Genomic DNA, 17122 nt, shown 5'->3' with positions numbered 1-17122 from the left:
CCCCTCTACACACATTTTTGAGGGAGATAGCGGCAGTCCCGAGATGTGTAGCAGGTACTGCACTTAGGGTGGAATTCGCCCAACCCTCAATTGAGAAGAGAGCATGGATTACAGCCTTTAAGTTGTTCTTGAACAAGGAAATTTACAAGGACAATTCAGGGAAAGTAGGTTTTGCACATTTGATCTCGCAGGATACCTATAAGAGTAGCCGAACTAATTTAATTAACCAGAAACTAAAAATTCTGGATACTGATATAACATCTTTACAGACAAATGAGGCCCTAAGAGTTATAAAATTAAAACTAAAGGATCTCGATTACAGTAGTACTCTCCAGAGAGCCAGACGTACATGTTCGGGCTTATCCCTGGGACTTTCACCCCCAGAAGCTATTCCATCTTATTGCTATTCTTTAAAGATTCCAGCTCAACGCAGAGCCTTCACATTGGCTAGACTTAACTCCTTCCCCTCTAAAGTGCTTTCTGGTCGTTTCTCTGGACTCCCTTATTCTGAACGAGTTTGTGACTGTGGACAAGGAAAGTTAGAGACCTTGGATCATATAATAGTTTTTTGCCCTAAGTGGAGTAAGGAAAGAGAGAGATTTATTATTCCTATTATGTTAAAAGAAAAGCTTCCCTTCCTTCCTTGGGCAATCTCAGTGTTATTGTCTGATAACTTTCCTGACAATCAAACCTCTGCTACAGTGGCTTCCTTTTTAGCCACGGTGATAAAGAAACAAGATTTTCATGAGTTTAGATAGTTTAAAGTGATACTGACGAGTTATGTCTATGTGAATTGGGTATGTTCAAGTGTACAGTTCATATTTTGCTGGTGTTTTTTATTGCTTATGGCTTCGGCCAGAAAAGCAACAAACATATTATTATTATTATTATTATTATCATTATTATTATTATTATTATTATTATAACTACTTGGGAGTCCATCTGGTCTAGGAGCCTTTCCCAACTTACTCTTTTTTACAGTGTCTCCCACTTCTCTTACTGTTATAGGTCTATTTATAATTTGTCTTTGTTGTTCAGTGATCTTAGGTAACTTCTGGTTATTAATATATTCATCTATTTTTTTCCACTGATATGTCACAACTCTTATACAGATTTGCATAATATTGATAGAATGCATTTTGTATGTCTGAAGTATCTATTTATACAGTATCTCCCTCTTGTATTTTCAATATCATTTTCTTTTCTCTCTCCTTTTTCAGTTTGTATGCCCACCATTTTCCTGGCTTATTTGCATATTCAAATATTCTTTGTTTGGCATAATTAAAATTTACTTCTATTTCTCTTGACATTAACATTGATAGTTGTTGTATCATCTTGATATATTGCACAATGTTTGCGTTTCCAGGAGCTCCCTTTAATTATTCCTCTTTACTCTTTATCACCTCCAGAATATGTTTCTTTTTCTCTTGATTCTTTTTCTTCAGTTGGGAATTATGTTAAATTAAATAACCTCTAATAAACACCTTACTTGAATCCCAGACCACTCTCATGTCTGTGCCTTTATTTAAATTTAATTCTAAAAATTCTTTTAGTTTACTTTTACAGTCTTTCATAATCCTTTCATTTTGTAACACAGCTTCATTTAATCTCCATCTAAAGGTACCCCCTTTCTCCCTATAAGTCATAGATACAGGATTATGATCTGAGAAAGTCTTAGGTAGAACTTCTATTTTAGCCACCCTAGTGGCATTGTCCTTTGACGTCAAAATCGTATCTATTCTTGAAAAAGATCTATGCCTTTCTGGAAAAAAAGTATACTCTCTCCCATTGCCATTTTTCTGTCTCCACAAATCAATCAAACCCAAATTGTCCATTAAATCAAAAAAAAAAAACTTTGGGCAGTTTACCCTGGAGAGTCTTAATGTGTTTCTTAGAACACCTAGTTATAGATGACAGAATGGTCAGTGTGTGGGAATGGCTAGGAAGTTAAAAAAGGGATCCTATATTTCAGACGAAACAGGCATTTTGCTTAACCAGAGGTAGAATTTATTTATAATTATATATGTGTAATGCTTGCAGAGTATTGATAAAAGTATTGCTCCCGGAATAGGGTCATAAGGTTGGTAATTTCAGCGTAGGTATAGATTCTTAAATGTTTATTCCCATCTAGAAATAATAATAAGACTGTTACAAAGACTTTATTTCCCTCAGTTCTTCACTAACAGAATCAACACTCCCCTCACCCAGACACGTACAGATTCACTAAGGCTTTTCCATACTGACTCACTGAACCTGACAGACTCTCTCAACTATACTCTCTGACAGACTGAACTCAGTTGACTACTTTTCCTCAGCACTCTGACAAAAACTGCAGTTCACTTTGCCCCCTAGGGTACAGCTACCATCCAGTCACAGCACGCTTCAGGCAAGCCCCTTTCTTCTTGCTTTAGAGGCCTACATTTTTAACCACAGTAACATATTTAAAAAAACCCACATTAACCATCAGAAAAAAAAACCCGATGTATTTATATGACAAAATATTACAGCCAGTTTCAAAAGAATTGGTGCTGCCAGAGAGCAAATTAACAATAAATTAGTTTTAGACCCAAGCATGTATGAGTAGCACAAATCTGTAGCAGAATGCAGATACTGAGTGACCTTGCTTTGGAAATCACCAGTTCCTCCACAGATGCTTCGCTCCCCCTTTCTTTTAGATAAGAAACTGGCTACATATCCAACACTTGGTCTAAATAACTGCTGCTCCAAATAAATGACAAAGTAGGAGAACAGAACTGGCAAACTAGCTATTAGACATGAGCATGAATGGAAACATGAATCAAATTTTGTGATAAATCGGGCAGATTTGTGTATTGCAAAAACACATTTCATGGGTCTGAGTTTTTCATGAAATCCATGACTTTTGGGGCTGATTCATTCTATTCGTGAATGCTTTGTGATGCCAGACAGACTAGCGCCTATCCATTGATTCCCTAGTCAACATAAGCCCAGAATGTCTGCAGACCTTTTGTTGCCGTGGAAACCCCAAGCTTAGCCCACATAACCTTGATAGGCAGCTCTCCCTGCCTTGAGAGCTCCCATTCTGTATTATGAGAGCAATGAGCAGGAGGGAGATGGGCCTTCTGTAGCTAGGGGAACACCAATCTCATCCCTCCAAACCCTGTTAGGCAGGTCTGTCTGCCAACCAGAGAGCTCCTGTTCTGCTCTACGTGAGTCTTTCTTATATAAGGCACAGCTCTGTGTCTCCTGCTTTCAGTTCCAGTAAGCAGAGGGAAAGGAAAGAGCTGTTGCTGGAATTTGGAGTGAGAGTGGATTTGGGAGCTTTGGGCTGGATTTGCTGCTGCTTCAAAAGAGACTGAAAAGCCTCTTTCTTATTTTCTGCTCTTGTCCTTGCTGGGAAGGTTGTTGGGTGAGGGTGCCTTTTTTCCTCCACCCCACCCCAATCTCAGGGCATTGCCTGGCTCTGAGGCCTTCCCCCTTTTTTTCTTTGATTTTCTTTGTTTCTTCCTATTCTTTCTGGGTTCCTCTGCTGAGGCTTCACACTCCTGGTCAACATATTGCAATCTTCACCAAACTTGGAGGATGGCTGGAGGAGAGCCTGCTGAAGTCTCTCTGTGAGTCTGGCATCTCTGGGTATGAAGGGGGCCATTGTAGGGCCCTGGGATCTGATAAATCATGAACCTAACAAGTCATTTTGTGAAATGGGACAATGTCATGAAAGATTGTGGTTTGTGTTTCGTGGAATGCGATGAACCACAAAACTTCCATTTTTTTTCCTATTCCGTGCCCATCTCTATTAGCTAGTTGTTTGAACAGATCATAAAAATTAACTTTTTTATCAAACTCTGCAGCTAGCTGCAAACAATTACATACTCATTAAAATATCCAGTACCCAAAATATTTCCTTTCCTGGCAACACATTCCAGCATTTTGAAGCATATTCCAGCACTGTGTGATTTTTGTCAAACAATGATACAATTTCTAGTCCTTTGGCATGGAGTGAACAATTCCCCTGCCCATTTATTGAAATATAACTGCCAAGCTACCAGATAATTTGGTATTATAATGCTGTTATTTTGCATGCCAATCAGTATTATTTAAATTTATCCTGCAGAATAAATATGAAACAAATGACCACAGCACAAACAGTTAAAATACTGTATAGTGCCATGCTGTGAAAAACTATGGTGTTTTTGTTTCAGAATGAATAAGGTCACCATTTGCTTTGAAACGATGCCAGCGCTATGTCAACACACTGATTCCACATGTAAACAAATAATGTTATTTGTGAACTGGTTACAAATGAGTAAAAGCTGTGGACATAATTCTCATTCAGTGGAATCTCGCTGTAATGTGAGGTTACTCCCCTCTCTTATTTTCATAGCCAGAGCATAGAGAGAAACATTCTTTCTTAATACCAGCTACCAAGCCCTATCAAGCATGGGCAGGAGAGATACTAAAGGAAATGAAAGCTACAGTAAACTGCACATGCTTCAATTCCTGAATTAATTTAAAAACTTATTCTAACTATACATTAAGTGTAATGCACAGCGAAGCAAAACCCCAGAACAATAAATTAATGTAACTGGACAGCTCTGCTTATCCCCAATATTAATTTCATACTAAATCTTTTGAAAACGTAAGGAATAATTTGTGAGCTCATAAGGGCGAGTCTAGCGGTGTTCACAGAAATTTGTTATTGATTGTTTTCAGGCCAAAATATTTAATCTCTCTCTTGGTAACTGAGTTGACCCTTTACATAATATAAAATATACTTCATTATTCTCTCTTAAGCAAGCTAATGGGAAACATAAAGTGTTGCTTTCCACTGTTCCAATTAACCCTTTAAATCATTTTGTTTTAAACAAATATTATGAAAATTAATTAAAGCTCAACATCTTAATTAAAGGGTGCTTAGCCTGAAATTTAAAACTAGTTAAAAATTGGTGCTGTGACTAAGGCTAATGCTCTAATACTAATATGTTCATAAACAATGAATTACTAATATCATTGAGCAACAAGTGACTGATCCATTCTGATGATACAGTGGGGGATGACTTAACTGCTCTAATGTCATAGGGGCAGCCTAAGCTTGGAAACATGAATACTTAAGGGAAACCTAGATGACCCAGACCTAGTATTCTAGGGTAAATGTACAAACTTCAGTAATTTAAACTGATCCAGCACTGGCTTCAATTCTATCCACTCTAAAATGACACTCTGTTGGTTCAAATCTCACAAAAAATGTTTGGTATCGTTCAGTAGACACTTGCTGCTTATTTTGTGTGTAGAAGGAAATTCTCAAAACCAAGGGGGATATACAAGACTGTAACAAGGAAGTGGCTATAATCTGTAGTGACTACATTGTAGAGTGCATTAGGTTTATACTGACAGCCTGCTGAGTAGTATCTATGGCTCCAGGAACCATTAGCTTTGTTTTTCGGTCTCCTTTTCCCCATTCCTCTAGCCTATATCAATGCTAGGCTGGTGATGGACTGGCGCCTTATTCCCAGTGGAGTGCAATGCACCTTAAAACTGCATCTGTTATGACTTCAGAATCCCTTTTAATTGAACTAAAAAACAGAATGAAAGAAAAAACCCTTCAAGGGAGTTTGCAGAGGACTATAAGCCCCCCCAGGCTCTTCTTTAGAAAAGCTGGTTTCCAAATTAGGTCAACGTACTTCTAAGTTAGCAGCCTGCCAGCTTGCTGTACCCTTCAGTGCCTTACTATTACATGTGCAAAAGTAATAATTCATTTAAATGTCAGGCTAACATATGCTTTGTGATTTCAGCAGCTGAACATAAATGAATATGGATGTACGTTTCCCATTGATGTTCAACAGAATTAATGTAAGTGTTAAGATTTGGAGAAAAATTGTATTAATTTAGTATTGCTTTATGTTGTATTTAATCAGAAGATATATAAATGTATTTAGGTGTCAGGCAATGTATCAGTGTATTACTTTATATACTGCAGGTGTTTCTATAAAAATGCTGTCAGTTCAGCTAATTAGAATACAGACAAGGGATGTGGGCGACCTGTAACGCTCCATTGTTTCCACAGACAAAAATATAATGAAATATAATGTCTTCCTCCCATTGGAGAGTAATGAAGAACAAAACTAATTTGCTGGACCAAAAATTAATTAGACACATCAGATTTGATTGCACTGTTACTTTGAAAGTTTGCAGCTGGTTCTCAAATTATTACACGAACAATGAGTCTATCCACAAGTTAGCCATTAAAGGGACATACAGAGCCCAATTGAGAAGCACCATACTAATCTCTCTCTCTCTCTCTCTTGCTCTCTCTCTCTCTCTCCCCACCTTTGACTTCTTCCTTCTGATCATTCCCTTTGAAATATCTACTCTTCACTGAACAAACTTTTTTCTATGTGTAGAAATGTCTGGCATTCATTTGGCTCCTTAACCAACCCTCATTTCCTGCATCTTGAAGGATGTGGTGGTTATGTAGGCTACTATTTTTTTTCCATTCTATGATTTTTTGTCACTTCTCTTTTCTTTCAAGTGTAATCTATTATTTCTTTCCTCTTTTCTTCTTTGTGGTTTTCTTCATCTCAGGCACTTATTTAATTATATGGTAACTCTTCAAGGTAGGAACAATATCAATCCTGTGTCCTAAGCAGCACCAAAACCCAGTTGGCACTGTTTAGATGATACATAGTGTCAGAATAATTAACCATTAAAGATAGGATTTAAAAAAGGATGGTTTTAGAAATGCTGTAAATTATGTAAGATCAGTGTTCTAGACTGAATAAAAAAACACATGTTCTCCTTTTATTCCAACCTTTTGTGCAATCTATAAACTGGCTCTACAAAACTGCAGCCTAGCAGGGCTGGACAGAGTCAATGTTGTCAAGTGTAGAACTTGGATCAGGGAGATCAGAGTTCAGTATACACTTCACTGAGTTATTGTTCAGATAAAATGCCTGAAGTACGCTGTGAAATGAAATAAAGCCATTTGCATGCTATCAATATCCCTATCTCATTTGATTTCCATTCTTCCTTCAAGGCACTTATATAAAGTATGCCAGGCCATTATATTCCCACAATAACCCTCTGAGACAGGATAAACTGAAAGTTTCAAGTCATAGCTGGATGGTAATTTGAACAAAGGTCTCCCTGGAGCATTATACAATATGAACTCTCTATGAGGTCTAGCTAGAATACAGTTTTTGGAACCATTATTTTCTCTGAATTAAGATATTCTAAGAAATAACATAGCTGTTTGATATGTGTCTTGTTATCTCTCAGAAATATTTAATTTCAGAGGGATATTATAGATGCATTTATTTAAAAAGAACATCAGTTTGGAGCTCATTTATACTCTCAGTCAATCATGTAATACAGTTGTACTGGGACTATAGAATTTAGACTGAGGATCAGGGATTCTGAAATTGAATTCTCCCAAACATAAACACCTCCATAGATGTAGGCAACTTGCAAATCACAGCAGCAGCTAAATGTGGATTTCCTTCTCTGATATACTAAGTTCAGAACAGTCATTGTTTTATGGTTAAATAGGGCTAAACATATTCCCGATAAAATCTGAAGTCCCCGCAGAACTACACTGTGAGATCATCTGAATGCAGACTGGCTGTTTTTTAACCTGAAAGATTTCTTCTATTTTATACCTTGTAGCACAGCAGTGTAGCACACATCAAATGCAGTTGTCTGGTATATTCCCCCGCCCCACGCAGTTTCAGTTTATGCTAGAGAAATATCTTAGAAGAGTAAAGTTCTAGACTGGCCTAAGGTAATGAAATTAATTCAGCATGGAAACAACTAATAAGAAACACGCATTCAAAAGAAAGAGACAATATTACCAGTTTTCCGCTTTATCTGAACCTCTTGTGCTTTGGCACAAGGCAGAATAGACCATCTGCTTAGAATAGCTGAGAAACACTAAACCTCATATGCTCAGAAAACAAACTTTAATCAATGGCCTTAGGCACTAGCAACAACAGTGTTCTAGAAATCTTTGGAGATCTGCTCTATAAATCTGTCAAGATGCTGAAGTGATAAATTCATAATACAACATAAGCTTCATACAACAATCTACATTTTAATGTATTTCAAGAAAATTGTTCTTATCTGTTTTCAATTTTGAGATGTTTGCCAAAGAGGAAGAAAAATTTGGCATATGACTATATTTTACAAATTCTGTTGGTATTTGTAAAAGAGCCATGGAATTCTACTGGCACAAAAAGAAAAAGATAAGGCCAACAATCACTTACCAATTATTATAGGCTGTGGATCGCTTTTCACTCCGACGCCAGCACTGGTACTTGCTGCAACTTCCACTCTGTACTGAATGCCTGGATAGAGGCCTCCAATCACAACAGATCGAATGGCTGCATCCACAGTCTTGTTGATATGAAATCTCGTTTCATTAGCTAAGCACCAGATCTGAGAACAGAGACAGGAAATTGTGGAAGAGCAACTTATTTCACACATATTTAGCAGTGTACTGTGAGATAACAAGCCTGCATACACTATACACACACAAACTTCATATATCCAAGTAGAGACATTCATTTCAAGTTCTATCCAACATTTAGGGCTGCCAACCTCCAGGGATGTCTGGATGCCAACCTCTAATGACAGAGATCAGTTCTGCTGGAGGAAATGGTTGCTTTAGATAGTGGAGTCAGTGACATTATATCTCTACCAAAACCTACCTTCACAAGGTCTTACCCTCAAATATCCAGGAATTTCCAAATTTGGAGTTGGCAACCCTTTGACAGGGCTTGAAAATTCTTATTCATTCTCTAACATTTATGTAGTTATAGATATTAATTATTTCTAAGGAAACTAATGCAGCTTGGTAATGTGCAAAAGTTAACTCAAGCTTATATAATTATGTGTGTATTGTTACACATGCTTTGTAATTTCAGCAACTAAACTTAAATCAATATGAATTTATGTTTCTCATTGACATTCAACCAAATTAATGTAATTTTCTTGATTCAGAGAAAAATGACATTTTGTATTTCTTTATGTTGTATTTAATTAGGAAATACAGAAATGTATGTAGGTGTCAGGCAAAGTATCAGTGTATTACACACTGTGTATGTGTGTAATATAAATTTACATTCTCTCACCATGGTTGTCCTTACGAACTCTACATCAGACTAATACAATGCAAGTTTTCACTTATATGATTTTGAAGCTTTAGCCGGTACAGAATGCTTCAGCCAGGCTTCTGTTTGATATGAAAAACATGAACAAATTTTGCCAGTACTAAAACAAGTGCAATGGCTTCCTACATGTTTCTGGGCCAGGTGGTAGTCTTGGCCTATAAAGCCCTGAACAGCTCACTCTCTCACTATACCAGAGAATGTCTATAACCACATATTCTGCGAATTAAGATAATCGGGGAAGCCCTGACTAAAGTTTCATTACAAGAAAGCCCTACATATTGAGCAGATCTGTCTCTGTGGTTGCCCTGGAGTTCTAGAATTCTTTGCCCCCCAAAGGTTCATTTGACCCCATCTCTACAGATACTCCACTGAGAAGTGAAAACGTTTCTATTTTCTGGGTTTTTAACTGACCAATGTTTTTAATATTGTTTCAATGGCTTTCTGATTATAGAATTATTTCTATCATTTATTTATTTAGGATAGTGCGATGCTGCCTCTTCAGAGTCTGCTTGAGGGGGCTTACAATTAAAATCACCAATATTAAAAACTAGTAACAAAGACCATTGTGGAAAAAAATACAATGGGCTCTAGAAAGGGGAAGGTGAGCAGGCGGGCATTGCCTCCTCTTATGTGACTGATCCAGGCCAGGTGAAGGTAGGGGGCAGATACTGCCACCTGCTCCACTCCTGATTCTGGCAGGGTGAAGGGGAGTGGGCATTGCCACCTGCTCCACTCATGATTCCAGCAGGGTGAAGTTGGGGGGTGGGAATTGGCAACTGCTCTGCTCCTGATCCCAGCTTGGTGCAAGCAGGGAGCAGGTATTGCCATCTGCTCCGTTCCTGATCCCAGCTGAATGAAGGTGTAGAGGCGGGCATTGCCACCTGTTCCATTCCTGATCCCGGCTGGGTGAAGATGGGGTGAGGGGCGGACATTGCCATCTTCTCCTTGCCTGATCCCAGCCAGGGCTTCCCACCATGGAGTGCTCTCAGAGGGACTGGCTGCCTGGGCTTCCCTCCATGGCAGTGCCCTCTGGAAGTGCACGAGGTTAGGAAGTGAGTTGTCTGGAAGATGGTTAGTCTTTTATATAGTAGGATAAGCCATTAAAAAGAAGTCACTGGACCAATTACAATAACAGACCTTAACAGGATCCTGGCATCTATGAAAGCCACTACCTGTGTGCTTGATTGTCCATCTTGGCTGTTAAAATCAAGTAAAGATCACATCAGTGAACCACTGAGATCTATTGTAAATCAATTGCTTACTCACCTTACCCCGGCCACTCAAACAGGCAGTTCTCCATCTGCTAATTAAAAAACCATCTCTAGACAAAACTGATGTGGCCAATTATCATCCAGTCTCTAATCTGCCCTTTCTGGGCAAAGCGATTCAGACAGCAGTAGCTGACCAAGTCCAGATCTTCTTGGAAAACTCAAGCACTCTAGACCCTTTCCAGTCTGGATTCAGACCAGGGTATGGGACACAGACAGCACTAGTAGCATTAGTGGATGATCTCTGTCTGAATATAGACAAAGGCCATGCCTCCTTGTTGCTCCCCCTGGATCTGTATGCAGCCTTTGACACAGTAGACCATGCCATCCTGTTGAGGCATTTAGAAACAGAAGTGGGCATCAAAGAAGGTGCCTTGGACTGGTTTAAATCGTTTCTTATAGAACAGACTGAAAGAGTTACCGTTGGAGATCAGCTATCTCCAGAATGGGAACTGTGGGGTTCCTCAGGGTGCAATCTTATCCCCCATGTTATTCAACCTCTATGTAAAACCTTTAGGAGAATTCATTCACAGCTATGGAGTTGGATGTCATCAATATGCAGATGATATCTAACTCTATATCTCACTATCCAGGTCCCCATAAGATGCAGTAGAAATCTTAGATCGCTGCCTGACAGCCACAGTGAAATGGCTGAAAAATAGCAAATTAAAATTGAACCCAGACAAGACTGAAGTGATGCTTGTTGGGAAGTCAGAGATCTTGAAAAACATTGTACTCCCCACTTTTAATGGAGTTTGTTTGGCCCCTGCCGACTGTGATAAGAGCCTAGGGGTAATACTAGGTTCAGTGCTACTACTAGAAAAACAAGTTAAGGCAGCTGCAAAAATGCTTACTACAATCTCACTCTAGCCTGGAAGATGGTTTCCTACCTCAAGACGGCCAACCTGGCCACCTGGATCCATGCTATGGTAACATCAAGACTATTGTAATCTAATGAAATCACTGCTGAGGTAGCAAGATTCTGCACCCTGACTAGTTTAATTAGATAGACTATCACAACTTCCTTTAAGAAATTTTAACCAACATTTAACAATTTTATTTATTTAAATATATTGTTCAGTTTCTTAGATATACTTAGACATGTAATCAATGTATTTGTTATATATTATTGTATACGCTGACTCAAATTCTGATCCTAGATCATAATAAAAAACTTGAATAAACTTGACTATTGTAATGCATTATACATTGGTCTTCCATCTAAGTTAAGTAGGAGGCTCCAATTGGTGCAAAATGCTGCAGCTTGAAGCATCTGGGCTGAGGCAAGAGCACATGGTGGAGAGCTGAAGCTAGAAGGTAAGGGTTTGTTGTCTTTCTGCCTTTTGCCTTTCCTAGCTACTGTGTGGGAAGCTGAGGGTGAGTGGGTTCTGTGTAGCTTGCTAGAGAGTGGTCCTGGTTAAGTTCTGTGTGAGGCTGTTGGGGGCTGAGTGAATTGCTGTTGTTTGCTGCTGGCTGCTGTTGCTCTTGGTTACAAGCCCCGCCCCCTAGTGTCCTGGGGCCCTGCTGGGCTAGGCAGGAAGGCACCTTTTGAAACAAAAGGCTCCTCCTCGCCAGAGGAGCCCTGTGGCTCTTAGTCTGGGGATCTGCCTGGGGGGCCTGAAACTCTGCTAGTATACTGGTTCTGCTAGTACTCTAGGTATATTTGGAAGGCAATCATGTCTACTGCAGCCCCCTTCGCAGTCACCTGCATGGAGTGTGCCATGTTTGTTTTCCTCCCAGAAGAGAAGACAGAATTCACTTGCCAGAAGTGTAAGCTGGTCAGAGTTTTGGAAGAAAAGGTTAAGAGCCTGGAGGAGAGGATCACCACCCTTCAGGAGATCAAGGAGGGAGAGGATTTTATTAACAACAGCCTGGGGGCTCCGCACAGCCAAGAAGAGGAAAGCCAAGGAGGAGGAGAAAGAGTCGATCTCCCTTCTGAGCCTCCTCTCAAATCTACAGTACAAACCCGAAGGCATCAACGAAGAAGATGCTCTGGTCCACTTGAGCTCAAGAATCGCTTTGAAGTGCTAGAGATGGTGACAGAGGTGACAGTGGAAGGAGAACCGCAAAGATCTGGAAGAGGGAGTGCAGAAGACATGGGGCCACATGGAAGTGGAAAAAACCGGAAGGTGGTAGTTGTCGGGGACTCCTTGCTCAGGGGTATGGAACGCCATGTCTCTGGGTCAGATCCCCTATTCTGAGAGATGTGTTGCTTGCCAGGAGCCAGAATTCAGGATATTACCGACTGGCTGCCAAAACTCATCAAGCCTGATAAGTACCCTTTTGTGCTGATTCATGTGGGAACGAACGACACGGCTGCGAATACTGTTGCAAGAATTAAAGAGGATTATGAAGCCCTTGGAAGGCAGTTGAAGACATTGGGGGCTCAGGTGGTATTCTCTTCTATCCTTCCAGTCACAGGAAGAGGAGCACGCAGGGAGCGGACCATACTTGAGGTGAATCGCTGGCTGAGATGGTGGTGCCGGCAGGAGCGCTTTGGGTTCTGGGACCATGGGATAGGTTTTCTTAGAGAAGGCCTTCTAGCACATGATGGGCTTCACCTCTCAAGGGCAGGGAAGAAAACGTTCGGAACGAACCTGGAGAACTTCATCAGGAGAGGTTTAAACTGATGCTGCAAAGGGCAGGGGACGATCGACATGGCGACTTCAATGATGAAGTGAACACAGTGGGGACCCACCTGGGTAGGAAAGGTCAAACAAAGGTACAAGGCTACAAGTGTCTATATACCAATGTCGAAAGTATGGGCAATAAGAAAGAAGAGCTTGAGCTTCTATTGCAAACAGAGGGCTATGATATAGTAAAAATGTAAATAAATAAATAAATAAATATAGTAGGAATTACTGAGACTTGGTGGGATGATACCCACGACTGGAATGTGCTAGTGGATGGGTATGAGTTGTTCAAGAAAAACCGGAAGGGTAGAAGAGGAGGAGGAGTGGCGTTGTATGTGAGGAGAGGGCTTGATTGTCAAGAAGTTATGGAGAATGGGGCAGACAGCCCGGTGGAAATTATATGGGTAGAAATAAGGGGAGGAAGGACAAAGGGTATTATTGTTGGAGTCTGCTACAGACCACCTGACCAGCAAGAAGAAATGGATGCTGCCCTCTTTGAACAGATTGGCAGAGTATCCAGACATCAGAACCTTGTAATTATGGGTGACTTCAACTTTCCTGATGTGTGCTGGGAGACAGGCTCAGCAAAGCGTCATGAATCATGCAATTTCCTGACCTGCCTGGCCGATAACTTCCTTTTTCAAAAGGTGGAGGAAGCTACAAGGGGCTCAGACATACTAGACTTGATATTAACCAACAGGGAAGAATTGGTAGATGAGATTAAGGGGGTGGGGACCTTAGGGGGAACTGACCATGTTCTTCTTGAATTCCAGTTGCTGTGGGGAGCCAAGGAAGTTCATACCCAGACTCGTAGGTTAGATTTTCGTAGGGCCAACTTCGATGAACTCAGAGGCTTGATGAGAGTCATTCCGTGGGGGAGTGTGCTGGAAGGAAAAGGAGCGAGTGAAGGGTGGGCCATTCTCAAACACGAGCTTTTGCAAGCTCAAGCCCTCACTATCCCAGCAAGACGGAAACATGGTAAGGGCTCCAAGAAACTGATGTGGATGCACAGAGAGCTCCAGAATAAGCTAAGGGAGAAAAAGGAAATGTTCAGGAAATGGAGAGAAGGACAGACCTCTAAAGAGGAGTATATGAAGGTTACTAGGTACTGCAGATCAGCCATCAGAGAGGCCAAAGCTCAGTACGAGCTGGGTCTGGCCAGGAGGGCTCGCTACAATAAGAAAAACTTCTACAGATATGTGAGAAGCAAACACAAGGTAAAAGAGGCAATTGGACCGCTGTTGGGAGTAGATGGAGAAACTCTGATGCAGGACAGAGAAAAAGCAGACAGGCTTAATGACTTTTTTGCCTCTGTTTTCTCCCTGAAGAACTCAGGCACATCTAGAGATAGTAGAAAATGTGGCAGGACACCTGAGTGGCTAATTGACATTGACAGAGAGGTTGTGGAGAGGCATCTGGCTGCACTGGATGAATACAAATCCCCTGGGCCGGATGGGGTGCACCCAAGAGTACTGAAAGAACTTTCAAGAGAACTTGCAGAACCTCTGTCCATCATCTTCAAGGCCTCCTGGAGGACTGGGGATGTGCCACAAGATTGGAGAAGAGCGAATGTTATCCCAATCTTTAAGAAAGGGAGGAAGGATGACCCGGGAAGCTACAGGCCGGTCAGTCTGACTTCTGTTGCTGGGAAGATACTAGAACAGATTTTAAAGGGATCAATCTGTAAGCATCTGAAGGACCACTCAGTGATCCAGGGAAGTCAGCATGGTTTTGTTCCTAACAGATCTTGCCAGACCAACCTGGTTTCCTTCTTTGATCGAGTGACCAGCTTACTGGATCGGGGGAACTCTGTTGACGTGATTTATCTGGATTTCAGTAAAGCTTTTGATAAGGTCCCCCATGACATTCTGATGGGCAAACTGGAAGACTGTGGACTGGACTATAGGACAGTTCGGTGGATAGGGAACTGGTTGGAGGACCGCACTCAAAGAGTGGTGGTCAACGGCGTTTCATCAGATTGGAGGGAGGTGTCCAGTGGGGTGCTGCAGGGCTTGGTTTTGGTCCCGGTACTTTTCAATATTTTTATCAATGATCTGGATGAAGGAGTGGAAGGGCTGCTCATTAAATTTGCTGATGATACCAAATTGGGAGGGGTAGCAAACACCCAAGAAGATAGAATTAAAATTCAACAAGACCTGAATACTCTGGAGAAGTGGACAGCTGTGAATAGGATGCAATTCAACAAAGACAAGTGCACAGTATTACATCTGGGCCACAAAAATGGGAAGCACAAATACTGGATGGGGGATACACTTCTGGGCAGTAGTATATGTGAAAGGGATCTTGAGGTAAGAGTGGACTGTAAACTGAATATGAGCAGTCAGTGTGATGCGGTGGCAAAAAAGGCTAATTCAATCCTGGGTTGTATCAAAGGGGCCATAGCATCGAAATCGCAGGAGGTCATAGTCCCTCTCTATACTGCCTTGGTCAGGCCACACCTGGAGTATTGTGTGCAGTTCTGGAGGCCTCACTTCAAAAAGCATGTGGACAAAATCGAGAGGGTGCAGAGGAGAGCGACGAGAATAATCAGGGGACTGGAGACTGAGCCCTACGAGGAAAGGCTGAGGGCCTTGGGAATGTTTAGTTTGGAGAAGAGGAGGTTGAGGGGGGACATGATTGCTCTCTTTAAATATTTGAAAGGCTGTCATTTGGAGGAGGGTAAAGAGCTGTTCCAGTTGGCAGCAGAGGGTAGGACGCGAAGCAATGGGCTAAAACTACATGCACAAAGGTACTGGCTGGATATTAGGCAAAACTTTTTCATGGTCAGAGTAGTTCAAAAGTGGAATCAGCTGCCTAGGGAGGTGGTGAGCTCCCCTTCACTGGCAGTTTTCAAGAAGAGGCTGGATGAATACTTGTCAGAGATGCTTTAGGCTGATCCTGCACTGGGCAGGGGGTTGGACTAGATGGTCTGTATGGCCCCTTCCAACTCTATGATTCTATGATTCTATTATCAGGAGCGATCAGGAGCTTGAACATCACTACCTTCCTATAGTCACTCCATTGGCTAGCTTTCAGTTACCGTGCTCAGTTCAAGGTATTGGTTATTACATACAAAGCTCTTCACAGCCTCGGTCCAGCATTCCTAGGGGACTGCCTCCCTCTCTATGTCCCTCCACGGCAGCTTCGCTCATCTGGACAGGGTCTCTTGCAAGTGTCAGCCTGTACATGGGCAAAATCAACAGCAACCCATACATGGGCTTTCTCTGGGGTGGCCCCTACCCTATGGAACAGCCTGCCTGAGGAGGTCAGGAGAGCCTCCATGTTCCTGGCTTTCCGCAAACAATGCAAAACTGAATTAAAAGGCCTTTTTCTCAGGTAAGATGGTGGTATTGTAGGAAAGGAGACCCAGATGTTTCGCTAATGTGTTAGAAACCATAGATTTCACCATTATGTTGCCTTACATATTATCTGTTGCTTTAAATATGTACTCCTATATATTATCTGTGCTTCATGTTGTTTAATGTAAGTCCTAGAATTGATTATGTTCTGTTTCAGCAATTCTTCAACCCCATATTGGATCCTTGCTAATACTGTGTCTTTGTAAACTTGTATACATTTACCCATTGACATTGTTTATGGAAATGTTCTTGACACTGTATGGAAAAGCTTGCCCTTGTCCTTGCCACTGATTGGACTAATCTCACACTATGTAATCCGCCTTGAGTCTCAGTGAGAAAGGTGGAATATAAATGACATCAAATAAATAAATAAATAAATAAATAAATAAATAAATAAATAAATAAATAAATAAATAAATAAATAAATAAGGAAGGAAGGAAGGAAGGAAGGAAGGAAGGAAGGAAGGAAGGAAGGAAGGAAGGAAGGAAGAAAGAAAGTGACATGAAAGCTATCCATAAAACAGAAGCTGATCATTAAAAAGCTGATGAGGTAAAACTACAAATTTAAATGCTGGGTAAAAAGATGTGTTTTGTCCTAGTGCCAAAAAGAAATTAAAGTAGGTGCCACAGTAGCCACAATTACAAAAGCAAGGTGCCCTGTCTCTAGCTGCTACCTGCCGCAGCTCTGAATGTGGGGGCAGAGAGAGCAGGGCTTGAGA

The 17122-nt window shown here is 41.0% G+C and overlaps 1 protein-coding gene across 1 annotated transcript in view; it reads right to left on the bottom strand.

Moving 5' to 3' along the window:
• Positions 1-17122, bottom strand: part of ROBO2 (roundabout guidance receptor 2) — an 892879-nt gene that overhangs the window by 109425 nt on the left and 766332 nt on the right. The window contains exon 17 of the mRNA XM_054974970.1: positions 8238-8409. Within this exon, the coding sequence (XP_054830945.1) occupies positions 8238-8409 (172 nt within the window). The remainder of the gene's footprint in view (positions 1-8237; positions 8410-17122) is intronic.

This window comes from Eublepharis macularius, chromosome 3 (genome assembly GCF_028583425.1).
Source record: "Eublepharis macularius isolate TG4126 chromosome 3, MPM_Emac_v1.0, whole genome shotgun sequence".
NCBI lineage: Eukaryota > Metazoa > Chordata > Lepidosauria > Squamata > Eublepharidae > Eublepharis > Eublepharis macularius.
The sequence above is the reverse complement of the archived record's forward strand: the minus strand, read 5'-3'. Positions and strand labels throughout refer to the sequence as shown.